This window comes from Bison bison, unplaced genomic scaffold (assembly GCF_000754665.1).
Source record: "Bison bison bison isolate TAMUID 2011002044 unplaced genomic scaffold, Bison_UMD1.0 scf7180017864199, whole genome shotgun sequence".
Taxonomy (NCBI): Eukaryota; Metazoa; Chordata; class Mammalia; order Artiodactyla; family Bovidae; genus Bison; species Bison bison.
In genome coordinates, this window is record NW_011494771.1 from 728,318 (window position 1) to 750,667 (window position 22,350).

At 42.3% G+C, this 22,350-nt stretch overlaps 1 protein-coding gene across 1 annotated transcript in view; it reads left to right on the forward strand.

Moving 5' to 3' along the window:
• ADCY8 (adenylate cyclase 8 (brain)) overlaps positions 1-22,350 on the forward strand; it is a 227,901-nt gene that overhangs the window by 95,805 nt on the left and 109,746 nt on the right. The window contains 2 exon segments of the mRNA XM_010844318.1: positions 17,422-17,580; positions 21,865-22,135. Coding sequence (XP_010842620.1) covers positions 17,422-17,580; positions 21,865-22,135 — 430 coding nt within the window.

Here is a 22,350-nt window from a genome sequence, read left to right on the forward strand (position 1 = left end):
ATGAAAAACCCCGCCCTCACGAACCCTAAGACCAGGTAGGCTGATGGAGAGAGGCTGGAGATGTCCACTCTGCTATTACCTCCTCTTCTACAGAGATACAGATGTTTCTTCCAAGAGGGATCATAGAGAAAGGAGTCCACCACTTCCCACCAGAGTCCTCTTTGATCAGCCTTTCATAGATGGGAAAGGCTACAGAAGCTTCTCAGCTGTTAATCCAGATGCTTGAGAGTCTTACCCCGAAAACTAGGTTGAATTGTGATAATGTGTTGATTGGTTTCAAGGGAGGCAGTGGGCCTGAAACCCAGAAGACCCAGTGTCTCATCCCAGCTCTGCAGCTGATGAGGTCTGTGAACTCTACTTTGTCAGTCAGTCAGTAGGTCAGTCAACAAATAATTTGTTCATTTCTACCATGTGTCAGATACTGTGCTAAGTCCCCGGAAATACAGGTCTCTCCGGAGTCCTTCTCTTGTCTATGGTTGCCCAATAGAGATGTTCCTTGGATTGGTTGTCTATGAAATGAGGAAGTTGGACTAGACCAGCTCTGAGGCCTCTGCAAGTTTATGAATTATCAACCATGACTTATCAAAATCAAGTTTAAGTAGCAAAACCTTCCACTGACTTTCTTTCTCTCTTTCTTTAAATTTGTGTTAAGATTAAATTGATCAATAAAATTAAGAGCCACTGAGTCTGCGTTGAGGCTCGTGGGCTCTTCACTGCTGCGCATGGGCTTTCTCTGGTTTTCGTGCGCTGGCTTCTCACTGTGGCGGCTTCTCTCACTGAGGAGGCTGGGCTGCAGGGCACACAAGCTACAGTAGTTGTGGTACGTGCTCCACAGCATGTGGGATCTTGGTTCCCAAACCAAGGGTCTAACCGGTGCACCCTGCACTGGCAGGCAGACTCTCAACTGCTGGAGCGCCAGGGAAGACCTACTTCAACATTTTTAAATGGTGATCACAATGAAGTTAATGAACACATCCATCACTTCACATAGTTGTCTTTTTTTATGAGAATGCTTAAGACCTACTCTCAGCAAATTTCAAATTGCTAAGTATTGTTAACTGTAGTCATCACATTTACATTAGAACCTCAGAACCTATTCATCTTATAATGAGTATTTTTACCCTTTGGCCAACATTTACCCTATTCTCTACTTCATCCCTAACTCCTGACAACCACCTTTCTACTCTGTGTCTATTGGTACAGCTTTTTTTAAAAAAAAACATATAAATGGACTTGTCTTTCTCTTTCTGGCTTATTTCACTGAGTGTAATACCCTCCACATTCATCCATGTTATTGCAAATGGCAAGATTTTCTTCATTTTTAAACCTGAATAATATTCCAGTGTTTCTGTGTGTCTGTGTAGAGAGAGAGAGAAAGGGAGAAAGAAAGGAGGGATGAAAGGAAAGAAAGAAGGGGGAAGGAAAAAAAGAAAGAAAGAATATTCTCTTTATCCATTCATTCACAGGTTTTTTTTGGAGTTTCTAACTTGAACTTCAGCAGAAGATATGCTGCAGAGATGACATTGCAGAAGAAATGAACACTGATTGTCAAAATGCTTAAGATTCTCAGATCATTACCATTTATCTTTCTGGAGAGGATCTTATCCCTCCTGACCATTTTAACCAATTTAAAGTGTCCTTTCTGAAGCTTTGGAGTGGGACACTGAGATTTGGAGGGGTTGAAGCGATTCAAGGACTTTCTCTTGTTAGTTTATTAAGTACAGCTTTTACTTCCTTTAGAACAAGACAATTCAGGAAGATGTTTTTTAACTGCATGAGTCAGAGTCTATTAATACTCAAACAACTCCTTGATTATAATGTAGGTGACTTGAGGTCCAGCATGAATTCTTCCGGTTACCAACAAAGCATGGTGCAGAGAAATAAACACAAGCTCTAGAATTAGGCAAACCTGAGTTGCAATTGGCTCAGACTTGTAGAGTTTTCACTCCTGTTAAGTATTGCACTCTGAGGAATGACCAGCAGACAATATTTGCACCTCCATATGTGGAGAAGAAAATTCCAGTTCTATGCTGCTGCTGCTGCTAAGTCGCTTCAGTCGTATCCGACTCTGTGTGACCCCATAGACGGCAGCTCACCAGGCTTCCCCATCCCTGGGATTCTCCAGGCAAGAACACTGGAGTGGGTTGCCATTTCCTTCTCCAATGCATGAAAGTGAAAAGTCAAAGTGAAGTCGCTCAGTTCTATAGCTTTACCAAAAAGTCAAAAATCTTAACCAACCACCACTTAGACATAATGCAACTTTGTATTCAGCCCCAAAGGCACTTGTTCCAACTGGAAAACTCCAAAGAAGCCATCAAGTCTGGAACCATACTTAACATTATTTGCATATGTTGTAATGTTGATAAGCCATTTATTGACTGGTGTCCCCAGGCTTGATGGCCACCCTGTATATTTGTCATCAGAGATGGATCCCTATTGAGGTACTGCCCCCGCCTTGTCAGGGTTTTTCTTTGTCCCCCTTTTTGGCATTTCCTCAAGGAGTCAGAATCCCAACACCAGTCCCCAGAGTACAGACTGACAATGAGGGGCTGGTGCTCTGATGGTGAGATGGCATCCGGACCCCAGCAGCTTCAGTCGTGTCCATGTTCGGGTGAGATTTATAACTCCTGCACAAATGGCAAACCAACACTCAAAATGGCCCTGAGCCTTTATTCACTGATCACTCCAAATATGTTATAGGGATTCTCCTTCCATCACACACTAGTGGGAACAGAGAGCTGGAATCTGGAAAGCTGGGATGAGCTGCTACTCAGAACACCGGAAGGCTTCCCAAGGAAACAGTCAAGACTGTCAGAAGTAAAAGCGTAAGGGAACGGTTTCTTTCCCCATCTACATATCTCCACAGTGGTCTTTTTCACTGAGATCCAAAGTTTTTTTCCTAAAAACAAAATCATGGGTCTTCCCTGGTGGCCCAGTGGTAAAGAATCCACCTTGCAACTCGTGGGACGTGGGTTTGATCCCTGGTCCAGGAAGACACCACATGTCTTGGGGCAACTAAGCCTGGGTAGCACCACTAAGACCCAGTGCAGCCAAGTAAACTTTAAGTACCTTTAAGAAAACACAAGGCTATGAAGAAGGTTACCCTGGTAGTTAAGAATGGCAGAAACCACATGTATGCATATGTGTGTGCATGTGAATATATGCTTATGTATGCAACCCACTCCAGTACTCTTGACTGGAAAATTCCATGGATGGAGGAGCCTGGTAGACTACAGTCCATGGAGTTGCAAAGAGTTGGACACAACTGAGCAACTTCACTTTCTTTCATATGTATTGTGTATATGTACATGTGTGCTGTGTATGTATATGTGGTGTGTATATGTGTGTATGTATGTGTATACGTATGGTGTGTATGTGTGCATGTGTCTTTGTGAGATATGTGAATACGCATGAGTATGTGTGCACTTCTGTGTCTATACATGTGTGTTCATGGGTATGTTTGTGCATATGTGTGTGTGTGTGTGTGTGTGTGTGTGAAGGATTTGAAGCAGGCTTCACGGTCACTATAATTCTAAATTCAGTCTGTGGAGTTAGTGCACAGATAGTTGGTGACCTTTTGAGATACACCAGGTTTTATCCCTCAGGCGATGGGAAGTCTCTGACACTTGAAGAGGGGAAGTGTCATGTTCCGATCGGCGCTTGAGGAGGGTAACCATGGAGATGGGTAACTGTCTCCAGTTGACTCTGGATGAGAGAAAACAGAGGCCAAGGGGAAGGAAACTGGTTGGGAGATATTTTTATAACAGTACAGGAAAGAGGAGTAAAGACCTTAAATAGAGCAGTAGTGAAATAGGAAAGGGTTATAATCCTCCAAAGCTGAGACCCCAAGAGTCCCTCAAGACACCATATGTGACCTAGAAGTTTAAATCAAATTTTTATCATTACAGTAAACTTCCCTTGTCGATTGATAATACTCTAAGCATTTGGACAGGGTTCTAGGCTTCCCTGGTGGCTCAGATGGTAAAGAATCTGCCAGCAATGCGGGAGACCTGGGTTCGATCCCTGGATTGGGAAGATCCCCTGGAGAAGGGCATGACAACCCACTCCAGTATTCTTGCCTGGAGAATCCCCATGCGCAGAGGAGCCTGGCGGGCTACAGTCCAAGGGGTCAAAAAGAGTCGGGCACATTTAAGTGACTAAGCACGCACACATCACCTTATTAGAGTTTGTTGCTGGATGTGCTCACAGCAATGGTTCCCTGGAAGAGTGACTATGGCACCATGAGATGACTTGTAGGAAACACACTTGATCCTGAACTTCAGTCAGAAGATATAATATGGTTCCTGCTTCTTCACTTCTCAAAGCCTACATGACCTCTTCTGTGAAATGGGAATCATAAGAGGCCTAACTCAGAGTGTTCTTTTGAAAATTTAAATGCATAGCATGCATGTATCACCAGAAAATGTTTTTTTTTTTTTTAAATAGAATCTTACAATCAGGGCTGAGTTTGGACACTGGGAAATTGGACTCAGTTAAGTTACAGAAATCTATTCATTTTTTAGGGGTTCCAGTCTAATAAAATAATAATAAAAATAACAATAAGGTTTAATGAACACCTACTCTATGCCATGAACTAAGTGTTTTACATGTCTTCACTCATTTAGTCCATATAGCAATTCTAGGAGTTAGGCAGGGCCGAGAGCAAAATATTGAACAACTAGTGATACTGTGATCTCCGAAAAAGATTTAGCTTCAGGACCAAGGATCAGGCTTGATCACTCAAGAGCTTTTGTGTCGCAGAGTTTTATTAAAGTATAAAAAGGGACAGAGAAAGCTTCTGACACAGACATCAGAAGAGGGAATGGAGAGTGCCCCCCTCACTAATCTAAGCAAGGGAATTATATACTTTTTTAATTAGTTATTACAATAAATCAAAAGAATATCTCAAGGTTGTGAAAGTTTTACCAGACCCACTCCCACAATTTACATTTTAAGATAACAGGATTCAGTTCAGTTGCTCAGTCATGTCTGACTCTTTGTGACCCCATGAATCGCAGCTCGCCAGGCCTCTCTGTCCATCACCAATTCCTGGAGTTCACCCAAACTCATGTGCATCGAGTCGGTGATGCCATCCAGCCATCTCATCCTCTGTCATTCTCTTCTCCTCGTGCCCCCAATCCCTCCCAGCATCAGGGTCTTTTCCAATGAGTCAACTGTTCGCATGAGGTGGCCAAAGTACTGGAGTTTCAGCCTCAGCATCAGTCCTTCCAATGAACACCCAGGACTGATCTCCTTTAGGATGGACTGGTTGGATCTTCTTGCAGTCCAAGGGACTCTCAAGAGTCTTCTCCAACACCACCATTCAAAAGCATCAATTCTTCGGCACTCAGCCTTCTTCACAGTCCAACTCTCACATCCATACATGACCACTGGAAAAACCATAGCCTTGACTAGATGGACCTTTGTTGGCAAACTTATATCTCTGCTTTTGAATATGCTATCTAGGTTGGACATAACTTTCCTTCCAAGGAGTAAGGGTCTTTTAGAACTTACCAATAGAAACATTTTACCAGACCCACTCCCATAATATACATTCTAAGATATCAGGATTAGTCAGAAGGTTTTCAGGAAGGAGAAACTGTCCTCAAGCAGGATACAGTGTTGTTATATAATTCTTGAAAGTGAAGTGAAGTTGCTCAGTCATGTCCGACTCTTTGCGACCCCATGGACTGTAGCCTACCAGGTTCCACCGTCCATGGGATTTTCCAGGCAAGAATACTGGAGTGGGTTGCCATTTCCTTCTCCAGGAGATCTTCCCGACCCAGGGATTGAACCTGGGTCTCCCGCATTGTAGGCAGTTGCTTTACCATCTGAGCCACCAGGGAAGTCCCCATATAATCCTTAGTAAGAAGTTGAAACTGAGTTGTTTGTTGTGTAATCATCAGTTCCAGGCTTAAAGAAAAAAAAGTTTTAGGTGACTAGTAGTAGTAGTTTAGTTGCTAAGTCGTGTCTGATTCTCGTGATGCCATGGACTATAACCTTCCAGGCTCCTCTGTTCATGGGATTCTCTAGGCATGAATACTAGAGTAGGTTGCCATTTCCTTCTCCAGGGGATCTCCCCAACCCAGGAATCGAACCTGGGTCTCCTGCATTGCAGGCAGATTCTTTACTGACTGAGCTATAAGGGAAGCCCTAGGTGACTAAGGAATGTAGGGGGATAAAAGGCATTTGTGCTTTACTCCTCCTTGAGAATTCCAGACCCCTCTCTCCTTGGGGACCCCTAGATTTCCTATCAACCTACCTAGGAATTGACTCTCTCACTAGTATGGCTACAACATGGACTAATCAGAATTGGCCAGGAAGTCCATTGGAGTGGATGTTAACCATAAACAACCAGTACAACTGTGTGGGTGCATCCTGACTCACCTCTGGAATTAGGCTCCTGCTTCACCCATGAGGAAACTGGAGCTTACAGAGTTCATGTAATTGCCCACAACCACGGAGCTGGTCAGTAGCTGAACCAGGGCACCAATCTAGAACCATCTGCCCTCAAAACCATTGGTCTTAACCATGACAACATGATTAATCTCATCTCTAGATTTCTGGAGTTCTTTCTGATGACTGCAATCTGCTACTGACACCCAAAGGGTCAAAGGGTAGCCTAGGAAGTCTCACATACATCCTTAATAAATTATCAGAACTGACACTGAGAGGGAAGAGAAGATTGTAAGCCTTCATCAAAGCTCTTAGTAAATGTATTCCATTAGAAAAAATAGTTGATTTTAGAAACATGATATTAGCTGGGTGAATGGCAAAAAAAAAAATGGTGATTGAATGTAGCTTTATTTCTAATGAAGCATTTAATAGCATCTCATGGATGTCTTTTCATAAAATTAAATTAATTAAAATAGGCTTAGATAATAGTTCCATTAAGTAGATTGAAAAGTGACTCCAGGTGGCACTTCTTCACACACCCTGGCTCTATTTCCAGGAAGGCTTGATAGCTTATAAGACACTAGAGCTGAAGGTGGGCTCTGTAATATGCAATATCTTTATTAACCATCTGCAAAGGCTCCCTTGATGAAACTTAATGAAAACTGCAGAGCCTGATCTTTTCAGTGCAGTTGCTAAAAAGACATGGAATGACACCAGAATGTCAAGCAGAAACTGGCTTGTCCCCAACGGTTAATTGGAGCAAAGGTCTTAATCCTTGTGGTGGGGTTGTCCTGCCAAGCAGCATGGCAGGATGAGGAATGAAAATCAGGATTTATTTTTCTTCCCTTAAGAGGCAGGAGTGCCCAAGCCTACTGCATGCCTCTGGGCATCTCTTCCTTCTCCTTTCTCTCTCTTGAACTTCTTTTTTGCTCTTTCTATCTCTCCCTTTCTCCCTTGTGTGTGTCTCTCTCTATATATGTATCTTTCTTTCCTCTCCAAACCGCTTTCTTAACCTTGATCTGAAAAGTCATTGACTACAGCATCCACAAAGCTGTAGTTCTCTTTAAAATGCAACAGAGTTGTCTGTAATGCATGAGCAGGGGTTCTTTTCGCAAAATTATTTACAGTGGTGAAGATCAAATCTATCTAGTAGCAATAGTTCATTAAGCTAATATTGATTGAATGCTTACCACGTGCCAGATGCTATACTAAATAACTTTCCTGACTCACCTCACCTAATAGTGACTACAGCCCTGTGAGGTGAGGAAGCTAATGTCTGTTTCCCCAACTGTCAGAGGAGGAAAATAAAACTCTGATTGGATAAATAACTTCCTGTCAATGACGCACAGCCTCTTAGTGGCAGGGCAAAGACCCTGAGGCATATTCATCTGAATCCCTAAATGTCCAAAGGCAGGGAAATGGTTAGATAAATTTTTGCATATTACAAAACAGGGAAATGAGGAGCCATTAGTTTCCATGGTTTGCGTTAGTATTCAATGGCGTAGAAAAGTGCTTGTGAGTTTAAAGAAATATGCATAGTAGAGTACACACACACACACACACACATGCACACACACACGTCATTTAGGGCAACCTTAGTTTTTAATATCTATTTTTACAGAGAGAGAAAGACATAGAGCTCAGTGTGGGAAATGAGTGGCTGGATCCTTTCTCTTGCTTTTCTCTCACAGGGTTCACACTGTTTTTGACCAGGAATCCTGCTCTAGATTCTCCCCTTACCTTCCCACTCCCAAAAGCAGGAGGGTGATGCTGAACAGAGTACAAGCAGCGGTAAGCTGTTCATGGCGCTCTCAGCCTGCAGTATGGCATTCTGAGGGCCAGTCAGGACCTATCACTTCCTAACCTTGAGTGAGAGACTTAATCTCTGTCCATGCCAGGCTTCTTAACTGCAAAATGGGGGAAAAAACATCCTAATTCAAGTTCCATAAAGAAAGGAACAGATTTTCTGGTTTGTCTGTCTGGTTCCCTGCCAATGTCTTCAAGAAATGCTTGTTGGATGAATCAATGAGATAAATAGATAGGATATGTTGTGAGAATAGATAGGTGGTTGTGAGAATGAAAGGAGATCATGAAGTCAACACAGAACATGAGAGCAACACAGAAGAGATATTGAATATGTTTTAACTCTCTTGGAGCCTCAGTTTCCTCATCTGTAAAATGGAAGTTTATAATCCTGATAGGTATCTACCTATCAGAACTGTTGTGGGCATCATATGAAGTATTTTATGAGACTGCAACTTCCATGCTAGGATAAGACATGGTAGTTTTTCAACTTTTTAGATGCAGATGAGCTGCAAGTTTTGTAAGGCAAGCTGACTCCAGGGTCCAGTAAAGGCTGTGGAATAGATCATGGTTGAAGGCAAAGTCAGGCTCCATGACCAGCATGCTGACAGCCCCCACCCTGACAGTGAGTGACTCCTGTGCTACCTTTGGTGAACTCAGAATTCGAGAGAAGGGAGCTTGTCATAGGTCTGCTGACTTTGGGAGTCAGTCAGCAGAGACTGTGTCATCCCTCTATTGGGCAGAGCCAGATTAAGCCTCAGTGGCTCACGTACCGCTGAGGACGGCTTCTTTCTCACAGTAAACCATTCCAGCTAGTAGAGGTGGGGCCCTGGATGTAGACTCGCGCCCCCGGGGTGAGATCCCAGCTACTCCACTGCTGCATGTGTGAGCAAAAGAAAGGACCTTCTTGGGACTCAGTTTCCTCAGTTGTAAAATGGCGCTGGTAATGGTGCACAGAGTTATTGTAAAAATAAAACGTGACACTTGAGCAGAACACCCTGCCCAGTGACTGTAACTGACTTCCACAGCTGACTCCTATGCGCTTCCTTTTTTCCCAGCGTTTCAACTGGAAGAACATTTCTAAGGTTCTTCATCTCTCACCATATACCAAGCACTCTTCTTTAACCGTTCAGTTACAGGAAATAACATCATCACTTTTTGCAGGTTAACTCTTGCACAGTGGGTACCCCCCGCTTGATCTAGAGCTACAAAAAAATTTGTGATAACTATTAAGTGGAGTCTTTATTTCAAAGAAATCTTAGATAGAAGCCCTCCATGAAAACACATGAGAGCAAAGCTGCTTAAATTAAAGGGGCAAGATGTGGAGATTCTCCCCACTCTCCAACTGGCAGGCTAAAGGCATCTGCATGGTTCCCCTGGGACTCTAAGAAGCAGCCAAAGGCTATAGAGAAAGAAAGGTTTTGTCCATGAATTCAGTAAGTGCATCTGAGCCCTATATGCTAGTGGTTAAGAATCTGCCTGCCGATGTAGGAGACATGAGACACGGTTTCAGTCCCTTGGTCGGGAAGATCCCTGCAGGAGGAAACGGCAGCCCACTCCAGTATTCTTGTCTGGAGAAGCCCGTGGACAGAGGAGCCTGGTGGGCTACAGTCCATGGGGTCTCAAAGAGTCGGACACGACTGAGCGTCTGAGCACACAGCACACCTGTGTGCTAAGTGCTGGGCATGTGGAAATGAAAGATGGTATCCCTGCCCTCCAGAAGCTCAGAGTTTATGGAGAAGAAAGGGAAAGTAACAGATGTTTATAAGGTCAGCGATCTATAGGCATTTTTTTCTTTGTTTGCGGTGATGAAGCACAGCAAAGCATCAGTGTGGCTTTACTTTGGAAAAATTAAACAGGACTTGTAACTCGGAGCAGAATTCCATCCATTTTAATTTCAAGGATACACAGAGCACCCCTTTAAGAACTGGGGTTGAAACACATGGTATGTGTTTGTAGTTCTATGCAACCACTGGGTAGCCCTTCCAAAGAGGATCACTGTCTATAAATTATTCATTACTTTGCCATAATTTCATTCTTATCTTTTATTAAGTCAAATCCCAGACACAACAAAAAGAAAGAAAACGCAGTGTAGCAACCATGTTTGTCTTCTTATGATTTTTGTTTTGTAGAAGAAAATAAAAAATCTAAATGTCTTTTCATTAAGATGTTCCAGTGCATTCCCTGGATAATGTTAATTGCCCAATGGCATTAGCACAGAGTGCTGTTTAATAGACCCTCACAATTAGTTGGCAAAGTGCTTTAACATCCATTATCTCCTCTGGGGCTCACAGAGGCTCTGTAAGTGAAACGATCAGCTAGAGTTTTATTTCACGACCGTTGAAACTCTGGGTTGGCTCTAGCTATTTGCCCAGCCTCACATAACACACACAGTATCTACGTCGTGAAGTGCATGAGGCTTAAAAAACAACAGCCCCAGTTTAGTCTTAGAATCCTGCTCTTCAGCTGTGTGGCCACAAGAACATCCTTCCACTTTCCTGTAGTTCCTCATGGGCTTCCCAGGTGGCTCAGCGGTAAAGAATCCACCTGTCAATGCAGGGGACACGGGTTTGATCCCTGGCTCGGGAAGATCCCCTGGAGAAGGAAATGGCAACCCACTCTAGTATTCTTACCTGAGAAATCCCATGGACAGAGGAGCCTGGTGGGCTACAGTTTATGGGGTCGCAAAGAATCAGACACGACTCAGTGACTTAACAACAACAACAGTTCCTTCAAATGTGATAAGCGTCCAAGTCATCTGTAGTATGTTCCAGACACTCTTCTCAGCTCTCTATGTATGTTTATTCAATTAATTCTGACAATGCTACTATCATTCCCATTTTAGGTAGACGTTAAGTAACTTGCCTAAGATAGTGCAGCTAGTAAGGGGCAGAGGAAGACATAAACTCAGGTAGTCTGTATTACTACAGAGTCTGTATTACTCCCTCCACTATAGTGATGCTCGTATCATGAGAAGGATGTAGATTGGAGGTGATGACTGTACCCTTCAGGATAGTCCCAAGTAGGTTGACATGACAGACATCCCCCCAAAGCTCAATGGCTTAAGTCAACAAAGATTCACTTTTCATTCACATTTTCTGTCCATTGTGAACTGGCTGAGGAAATGACAAGGAACCCTGTCATTCAAGAACCCTAGTTAAGAAGGCTTCATCACCAAGTGTCCTTGATTGATGGCGGGAACAGAGAGAAAATGTGGTTGATCAGTCTTTTAAAGCTTCTGCCCCCAAAATATGTGTTTTCTTGGCCTCGTGGCAAGGCCTGTGGGATCTTGATTCTTCAACCAGGGATCCAACCCATGCTCCCTGCACTGCAGCTCTGAGTCTTAACCACTGGACCACCAGAGAAGTCCCTCTGCTCACATTTTATTGGCTAAAAATAACATGTAATATGCAGGAAAACACAATCCTAATATGTGTTCGAATATTGTGGTGTAAGACATGGTAGACCACACCAATGACCTCCCCCACTGACACGTCTCACAGAAACTCATTGAGAACGCATCAGAAACTGAAACGCTCTTCCTAAGTGCTAGATGCTACTTGTCCTCTTGCTTTATTGAGTTTTTCAAATGGCCTCAAATGTTTTTATTATTGGTGGATGAAGGCTGTGTGTGTATATGTATACACATGCAGTTTTTAACTTAAAAGTTAAAGTTAAAACAATGGCCCAGAAACTAGAGTCCTCGCCAGGAATAAAACGTGTCTCATCCTTTAGCTACAAGCATTCTTTCTAATGTCTATGGCTGCCTTCTTAACATCTAGTTTATATCTGTATTCTCAACCCACTTCCACTTTACTTTCTTGTTTAAATAAGCGTATTATCTTATAACTTGTTGAAATGAAGTGAAGTGAAAGTCACTCAGTCGTGTCCGACTCTTTGCAGCCCCCTGGACTGTAGCCTGCCAGGCTCCTCTGTCCATGGAATTCTCCAGGCCAGAATACTAGAGTGGGTAGCTCTTCCATTCTCCAAGGGATCTTCTCAACCCAAGGACTGAACCCAAGTCACCCACATTGCAAGCGGATTCTTTACTGTCTTAGCCAAACTTGTTAAGAACAGAGAATACAGCTTGTATTTGGAATCATTCATTTATTCTTTAAAAAAAAAAACAACAACTATATGTGAGGCATGATGCTCCAGGCTGTGAGAGATACAAGAATTATTCAGACAGGAATACTGCCTTCAAGAAGTTTATATGTAGAAATGTGAAATATAGGGGCTGCCCTGACAGTCCAATGGTTAAGACTCATTGCTTCCACTGCAGGGGGCATGGGTTTGATCCCTCTTCAGGAAATTTAAAAAAAGAGAAAGAAATGTGAGAACATGAATAGTGAGTATGGATACCCATCCATTTTTCCATCCAGTAAACGTCCATTAAGCGTGGGCCACGTTCCACACCCAGTGCCATGTTAAGAGGGGTGGGTGGCACTGAACCGTGCAAAGTCTATACCGCCAAGGTTTAGAATCCAGCAGAGGGAAGAGATGATTCCAATACAGCATCCCAGTTATTGTTCACGTGGGATGCAGTGCAAACACTGGGGAAAGCATGTGATCCAGACGTCACCTGAAGGGAAGGGATGGACATTCCAGACGGGGCAGGAGGGCCCAGGACTCAGGCAGTGACTGTGCAGTCTGGGCGGCTGGAGTCCGATGTGTGCTCTAGAAATGAGGCTGATCATTGAGATGCAGGAAGCTCATGAAGGGTTTTATGTGCCAGGCCAGGAATTTTCCATTTTATTTCAGGCCAGTGATTTCTGAATATTTTGATTCCTCATCTCTATCAAAAGTGATCGTAATAATTTAGAAATTGTATTATTGTTCATTCTATCATTATATTCATACATTTAAAAGCACATACTATAAAACACACATGAGAGGTGGATTGTAAATGATACTGGTGATAAATATTTTAAATACTTTCAAATATTTAAAATTCACTGATAGTGCAAAAATCTTTCAGCTCTCACCATTTTTTGGTGAGAGCAGTGGGTTCGAACGTAACCGATTTTTTTTTTCATCTTAATAGTTTATGATACAGAAATGCAAAGGTCAGGTTTCAAATTCAGTTTATTTCTGTGTTTGGCTCTGATGGCCATCAGAGAAAAACATACATCTTATAAAAACAGGCAGATCCTGGAGGTGTATTTGCACCCTTGGTTGTATTTTCTAAGTCATTTGTGACAACAAGCCTTGCCATACATTTTCCTTTTTAAAAAATATTTACTTATTTGGCTGCTCTGGGTCTTAGTTGAGCATGCAGGTCTTAGCTGTGGCATGTAGGATATAGTTTCCTGACCAGGGACCAACCCAGTTCCCCTGCACTGGGAGCATGGAGTTTAGCCACCAGACCACCAGGGAAGTCCCCAACCTTACTTTTTTTCCTCATTATAAGGCAATAGGTTTTTTATATTTTTTAACAAATGGGTTCAAAGTCTACCATAATTCTGTACTTGGAAAATTTTAAAATAGATTACCATAGGGGAGCAAAATTTGCCATCCCAAAATGTGTCTGTTTGGCATAGAGATTATTTTAGGCTGTTATTTTTGTTGTTTTTGTTTTGGGGTTTTTTTTTCTTACTGTGCTAGGTCTTCATTGCTAAGCACAGATTTTCTCCGGTTGTGGTGAGCAGGGTCTAAACTTCACTGGGGTGCACAGGCTTCTCACTGCCGTGACTTCTCTTGTTGCAAAGCACAGACTCCAGAGTGCAAGCTCAGTAGCTGTAGTACATGGGCTTGGTTGCTCTGTGGCACGTGGAATCTTCCCGAACCAGGGATGGAACCCATGTCCCCTACGTTGGCTGGGGGATTCTTATCCACTGTACCACCAGGGAAGCCCTGGCAGGTGGTTTTTAAGAAAACAAAAGGCTCAGGAAGAGCTTTTACCTCCTCCTTTTGACTGCCTAAAAGAATTTAAATTGGCCCCATTCCAGGAAGAGAACTGGCCTCAGAGATACTACAAGGAATAGGAGCTAAACGTGTTAAACTGGGGAAAACTTAGCAAGTCCTGTTTGATCAAACTTCTCTCTGTGTCCCGTTGTCTTTGCAAAGCCTGGCAAATGTTTGTTTGCCAAACACTTCTTTCCCACCTTCTTGTAAATTGCTCTCCTCCCCTTCGAAGTCCCAAACTCCTCTCCCCTTCTCCTGTCGCAGAAACCAGTACTGGAGAAACCAAGCACTGCACTCAGTTGGAGAACTCCGGGTTATTACGCCAGCGGGCCCAGAGGAGTCAACATTCCAAACTCTGAGCCCTGGACAAGGGGATTACAGAGTTTTTATAGACAGACTATAGTGGGCAACACCAGCTGTTAATAGGCTGGTTTAAACTAAGGGATTTCGGCCTGGGTCAAGAGGTCAAGTTGGGGAGGGGGATGCCTGACCTGGAGAGGCATGATTAAGCAGGTTTGCAGGGGCTGGGTGATTGCAAAGAGCACGACAAGGGTGAGTGAGATAAGCTCCAGTCGCTAGTATTGCAAGTCCCCACTTTCTGAGACTTCGTGACCTACCTGATCTAGACTTTGCAAAGGGCAAGCTGAGTTACAGAGGCAGAAGAAGGAGATTATGTAAAATTTTAACTTTTCCTCTTCATCCCTTCTCTCCCCATAGAAGCCTTCAGTCTCTAATTTGTCTTGGGATGTCATTTATCTTGGGAGGTCCTGGGTGTATGTAATTAAATTTGATTTTTTACTGTTACTCTGTCTCACGTCAATTTAATTTTTAGAGCAGTCTGAAGAAACTAGAAGGGGAAAGGAAAACTTTTTTCTCCCTGATGTAAATATGCATCTTTGAGAGTTTTTTTGGCCCCACTACCCAGCTTACAAGATCTTAGTTCCCTGACCAGGGATCAAACTTGGGCCCCGGCAGTGAAGGCCTGCTAACCACTGGACCACCAAGGAACTAACTCCCTTTCTGAGAATTTTGATAGTTGAAAAAACATGTTTGACAGTCAAGTTCCCAAAGAGAAGGCGACATTTCCAAACTTCTATTTTCAAAATTCTCTCTTCAGAGCGTGAATTTCTCAGGAAAAGCAGTTACTTTCTCATTCCTTCTTAAATCATCCTCTTCGGTTTGGATAAACTAAGAAAGTTTGGGTTTTTCCCCAAATATTCACTTTCATGTCAAATAAAAAAGGATAAATCATCTTTAATTTTTAATTAATTTATTTTTTATTGAGGTATAGTTGATTTACAATATCATAATGTTGTAGCCACACGTTCCAGGAAACAAACTCACTCAGAAGGACAATGCAGATAGTGGAGTGCAGTTTATTACACCGGCGGGCCCAAGGCAGAGTCTCCTCTTAGCCAAGGACCCCGACCAGTTTTTGTGAAAACCTTATATACCCTAAGTGTACGTGCTCAAACCCACCTCCCCAAATTCTCTGAAACTAGTCTGAACAAAGGAAAAGAAAGATACAATCAAAGTTAACCCGTGATTCGTATGCCTTAAGCCTAGGTGGACAAGAGTGGACAAATATCAATAGGCCTGTGGTCATACCCCAATAAGCATAATAAAATGTATGATTCTATTTGGTTACACAAATAATTAGGGTATTCTTTTGGGCGATGGAGAGTCTAGCTACGAGCCCTGGGGCTCCTCCATCCTGGGGGGTCTGATTTTTTGTTGGTATGTCGTTTCCATAGATACTGGGCATATAGCTCAAAGTCCAGAGTCTGGCCCAAGAAGGAGTCCTGCTTTCAGGATGGAGCCTGTTCTGTCTATTTCCTCCTTCAATAATAGTTTCAGGTATACAGCATAGTGATTCAGTATTTTTACAGATTATACTCCATTAATAGTTATTATAGGATAATGGCTATAATTCCATGCGCTATATAATATATCCTTGTTGCTTATCTATATGATCAATGTTGATCGTATAAGCTGCTGTAAAGATAAGTCATCTTTATTTATTTACTTATTTTCGGCTGCACTAGATCTTCGTTGCTGGGCACAGGCTTTCTCTAGTTGATGCAAGTGGGGACTACTCTTTAGTCGCAGTGGGCAGGCTTCTCATTGTGATAAAGAGAAGCACCGGGGGCTTCTCTTGTTGTGGAGCACCGGCTCTAGGCATGCGGGCTTCGGTTATTGTGCCGTGTGGGCTCTAGAACTTGGGCTCAATAGTTATGGCTTAGCTGCTCCACCGCGTGTGGAATCTTCCCAGACCAGAGATCAAACCCATGTCCCCTGCATTGGCAGGTGGATTCTTATCCACCATACCCATCAGGGAAGTCCAAATTTAAATTTGACAACTCCTTTCAGCATTTTGAAGTAAAGTAACCACTGGATTTCTATATGGCAGTGAAGATTTTTCTAGCTCTTCTATTTTAAAGTATTATATTCTACTGTTGGAATTTCTTTCTACCTAAATGACATCTTTTAACTCTTAAACTGAAGTGGTTGGAAATACTCTGAAAATGAGGAAGGGATGGCTATACCCAGAGGCAGCCCTTGATGGAAGAAATCTTCTATTTTCAAGATGCCTCCCCCATGCTTACAAGCAGAGGACAGTCTGACACAGACCCTGTAAGGTCCCTAAGGTCAATCCATATATTGAATTCTGGTAAAGATAAAAACAAAAGCTATAGACGGAAGTTGTGTGATTGTCTTTATACATCCCAACAGCTGACCCAGCTCAGCCCTGGAATGTGAGCAAGCTACTCTGGAAACCACTGCTCTAAGGGGTTGGGAGGTCAGGAAAGAGTTTTAGACAAGGACTGATGGAGTGACACTCACTTTTGTCTTGTAGATAGCTATGTGGAACTTGAGCTGTAAGGGGACTCCAGACTGAAGCTTAATGGTGACCTGAACTAGAATGTTGGTATAAGGAATGGAGAGAAGGAAATGGAATAAAAGTTAAAATATTTAGGTTGGAAATGGAGCGTTCAATGAAGTGCAGAATCTGTAATCTATCGCAGGTTTGTGCAGTAGTGGGTTGTCATTCCCTGAGAAAGAATTTATATAGGATGACCAGGTTTGGGGAGAAAGGTGATAAAGACCCTTAGAAGTTCAGATTAAAAATTAGCAGAGTTTGGAGAAGAAAGGGTATCTTTCCAGTTATCAGGAAATCCAAGAAGTCTTCATGGAAGAGGTGGCACGTGAATGAGCCAGAGTTAAACTTATGGAGTAAGCAAGACCCAAATTGCCACCAGGGCCAAGATGCCCACTCTGGCCTTTGACATCTGTCTCTTCATTCCCTTATGTCGTCAGGTATGTGCGATCAAGGACAAAGCACGATGTTGACATGCGGATTGGAATCCACTCGGGCTCGGTGCTGTGCGGCGTGTTGGGTCTTCGGAAGTGGCAGTTTGATGTCTGGTCTTGGGATGTGGACATCGCGAACAAACTTGAATCTGGAGGAATCCCCGGGTAAGCCAAAGCCCTCTCCTCGCTTAACACGTAGCATTGGCTCGCTTTGTGACAGTGGGTTTCTCATATGCAGAATTCAGAAGTATATATATTCAAGAAACAATTACTTTGGGGGATACAGAACTTTAAAACATCATGCAGATATTAGCTCCAAAAGTTTAGTGACATTTGTCAGAGGCAGTGAGGACACTCAGGTGTTCTGGACTCAGTCCTGTAAAGCACTGGCTTTCGGATTTGACTTCTCATTGGAAACGGCACAGGAGCACTTTAAAAATCCTGGTGTCTTGACCTCATACCAGTCCATGTCAGGCAGAATCTGTGCAAAATCTCATCTAAGTTCTTAAAGCAATCCTCATGGGCAGCCAGGGTTAAGACTTAACTGACCTTCTGTATGACCTTAACCTTCCTTTGAAAACGCAGACATGTCTCTGAACTTTCCATGATTTGACATTGTTTGGCTTTTTCTGCTATTTTAATGTCTGTTATTCCCCTCCCCTCTTTTGTAGGATACAACTCAGCTTACTTTTCCTTTCAGTGAGAGAGATAGCCCCCCATTCTAAACCCCGGTCAAATATCTTTTATGCACTAGACAATCTGCTAAATACCATGAATACATCATGTCGTTTGATCTCTCCATATAGTAAATAGTAGCTTCCTTGTTTTAATGGGGACACTGAGGCTCAAAGAAATGAAATATGTCACATAAATACAGCTATGAAGGGTCTCCCTACCCATCACTGTCTCCCACTGTTAGTTTATCAGTTCCGTTTGCTCAAGATTGTCCTCTATTATGACTCTCCAGGCCCTCATTGTGTGTGCAGTGCCGAGTATGATGCATGGAGCGTAGGAAGAAGGGAAGGAGGCATGCCACACCATGGCATAATGGTTGACGGTCTGTTCCCTGGAATCATGCAAAATCCATACATAATTTGTTAAACCACCAGTAGCTGGGCCCATCCTCAGAGTTTCTGATCAACATGTCTGGGATGGGAACAAAGAATGTGCCTCTCTAACAAACTCCCAGGTGATGCTGCTGCTGCTGCTCTCAACTTTTAGTTAAGTGAAGCAATGTATATGAAGTTCTTTGCTCGGGAAGTAATTGTGGTTATGGTTGTAGTAATGACTATGTGATGTAGCTGTGGGTCTTGGAAGGACTCTGAAGGTGAAAGCTGTAATCCCCATCCAGCACTGTCCTCTCCCATTCATAGGACTTTGGTCTAGTTACTTACTCATTGCCTCTGAGCCAGTTTCACTGTCAGCAAAATGAGGGGGGGAAACGCTTTATCACCTCCAGTTGTTGGAAGGAATGGAAATTAGATGATTCCTGGAACAAAGCGTATAGACTACATTTGGGTACAAAATAACATTTATGCAAAATAAGTGTTGCCCACCTGTTAGAGCTTATTTACTATCATGACTATTATTATTATGTTGTGCCATTTAAAATTATCAGAAACTGTCAGATTTACTTAACCAATATATGAGAATATTGTCTGAGAGCTGACTTATTTCCTTACAGGGAAATGTAATCACCAGACCTCAGCTACAAATGTCTTACTCCAAAGCTCCAGATAGTAGCAAGGATGAAAATGAGCCCCTGAAATTCCATTTCTATCAAAGCATTTAAATATTGATTGGAATTTCAGCAGAAGGATCATAGTAAATGATGAGAAGGGTGTCTTTCACTAGGGGAAACATACTGTTGATTTAGGATATGCAAATATTAGTCCCCCTTAGCACTGGCCACAGAATGATAAAATTTAGAATCCAGAGACAATACCAAATGGGGTTGGTGTGAAACTTGATTACTTTTAAAGAAAATCAGCCGCCGGACTTTATAAAACACTTCCAAGAGTTTCATTTTGCCTGCGAGAAAAAGACAGCTTTCAAGCACCCAGCTCTGAGACTGATCTGAGAAAGACCAGGACACCTTTTTATTTCATGGAAGGTGGAACAACTTCTTTTATTCTCCTAGTTCAACACTACTGAGCTGAATTCCTATATATTAACAAAATGTATCATGAAAATATTTTGTAATTAGCACTTTCTCTAGAGAGCTCAAAACAGCTTTCACATACTTTTATTTTAATATGGGTATACCTTGAAGATACTGCAAACTGGATTCTGCACCACTACAATAAAGCAAATATCCCAATAAAACAAATCACACGAAGCTTTTGGTTTCTCAGCACATAAAAGTTAGGCTAACACTATACCATAGTTTATTAAGGACGCAATAGCAGTCTGTCTAAAAAAATGCACATACCTCAATTAAAAAATAGTTTCTTGCTAAAAAGATGCCAACCACCACCAGAGCCTTCAGCAAGTTGTAATCTTTTTGCAACAATAACATCAAAGGTCACAGATCATCATAACAAATACAATAGTGGACAAGTTTGAAATGTTTCGAAAATTACCAAAACATGACACAGACATAAAGTGAGTAAAGGTCGTTGGAAAAATGGCTCTGATAGACTTGCTCAGTGCAAGGTTGCCACAGACCTTCAATTTGTATTTAAAAAGAAATGAAATAGCTGTGAAGCAAAATAAAGGGAAGTACAATAAAGTGAAGCCTGGTTGTATTTTACCTTACCTTTGACATCAACGACTGTATACAAGAATACTTATCTGGAAAATGTGCAGAATCTACTTTAAATGATCAGAAATACATTGTTGGCAGTTTCTTTACATGTCTTTGCAGTGAATTATTTTCTCTGTAAACAAGGAGGGTGACAGAGGGAAGCAGAGATAGTACTAAGTAAAATGCATTTGGAAAAGTCACTTAAAAAAATTGTTTCCTTGGATATATTGTTTCTAGAATCCAGAAGCCAAGCAAAGTCTTAAGTATCTACATTATTCATTAATTCATATATTCAAGAGCATTGAAGTCAGCCGAGAGAAATGACTTTGTGCTGAATCAGAAACGTGGGGTGAGCATTCTAGGCAAGGAGAATGGCTTGCTCTGAATTTAGCAGGTGTGAAATAGCACCTTGAATTTGAGGATATGCCAATTACTTGATTAGCTGGAGAGAGTGTCAGCGAATGAGCCTTGAAGAAGCAGGATCCACAGAATAGAAGCCTTATAGATCTTGTTCAGAACGTATACTGTATCCCATAAGCATTGAGGAGGCATGGAATAAACAACAGAAATAAAATAGTGCCATTCTAAAGAGTACTTCAAGTGGTTTTTTTTGTAGCATGTGTAGTGTGCCACGAACTGTTTTGACTGCTTTACATGAATCAACTCTTATAATACCTGTGATGACCCTAAGAAATGAGTACTATTGTTTTCCCCATTTTTGTGGGTGAGAAAATAGACACCTAGAAATGTTAAATAACTTGTCCAAGATCTTTCAGCTAGCAAGTGGTAGAGCTAGGGCTTCAATGCAAGCAACCTGGCCAAAGTGTCCATGCTTGTAAGCAACAAGCGAGTCTACCCAGACCACAATGCAGCACAATAAGCAGTCAGATTCAGTTAGTGACGAGAACAGAAATACTTTTGTCCGGAAGGATTTACCATGTGACATTCCCAAGATTCACATCTGATCTTTAAAGCACTTGATGTCATCTGTTGTTTGGCTAAAAAAAGAAACTAGAATCTTGGACTGTGCTGGCTGATACAAGTCCGTTACCTTGTGAGTGAGCCTAGCCCGCACATATCCGCAGCTTTGTTCTCTTCTGCTTTTCACATGCACATTACAGGGGAAATCGCATCTTACTGTGGTTTTCCTAAAGCATTCCTCCATGTAGCCCTGTGGACTTGTAAGACCTGCCTTTTTTCTTAAGAAGATTACAGATAAATTATAGAAATAAGGCATAAATGTGTGAAAATTGAAATGATAGGAAAAGTATACATTTGCATGGTAATCTGACAATAATTGCCATTGGATTCAGCAACATTTATAGAACTTGTTTTTCCAAAATAATCAACACGACTGAAAAAAAATCACGTGTGTTTAAAAGTTGCTGGGATCAGGCTGACAGTCATTAGGGAAAAAAGGAGGTTGCTTAAATGTGTCTCAATGGGGCTGCAATTTATCAGAGGCTACAGGCTCCCTTGGGGTGAAGTTGGTGGTAGGTACTCTGCTCATTGATTTATGCTTATATTTCTGTTTTCTTTTATTCTTTTTGCTTTTTTTTCAGAGGAAAAGATACAGTCCTTGAGGACATGTCCTCCCAGCACCCACGCACAGCCCTGGTGTCGGGTTTGCACAAGAATCAAAAACAAAGATGGCCTTTGCAAGCCACGTCAGGTGTATGACAACCTATGCTTTGTCCACACAGGCGGATTCACATTTCCAAAGCCACGCTGGACTGCCTCAACGGTGACTATAATGTGGAAGAGGGTCACGGTAAAGAGAGGAATGAATTCTTGAGGAAGCATAATATAGAGACCTATTTAATTAAGCAGCCTGAGGAGAGTCTGCTGTCTTTGCCTGAAGACATCGTCAAGGAGTCTGTGAGCTCCTCAGACAGGAGAAACAGCGGGGCGACGTTCACAGAGGGATCTTGGAGCCCTGAACTGCCCTTCGATAACATAGTGGGGAAACAGAACGTAAGTCCTGGCTTCCTTCTTCTGGTTTGCTGTGAATGCATGTGCACCTCCAACCCAGATGCCTCAGGGAAAACCGATTCATCTTTAACCTTTTCTTCATTGAGCATCTTAATCGTAAACGATCAAACATGTATCCTCAGGATGGAATTAACTTATGCAGTCAATTTCAGGAAATGTCAGGAATACCAGAGGGTTCTCAACACCCACTTCTTTTT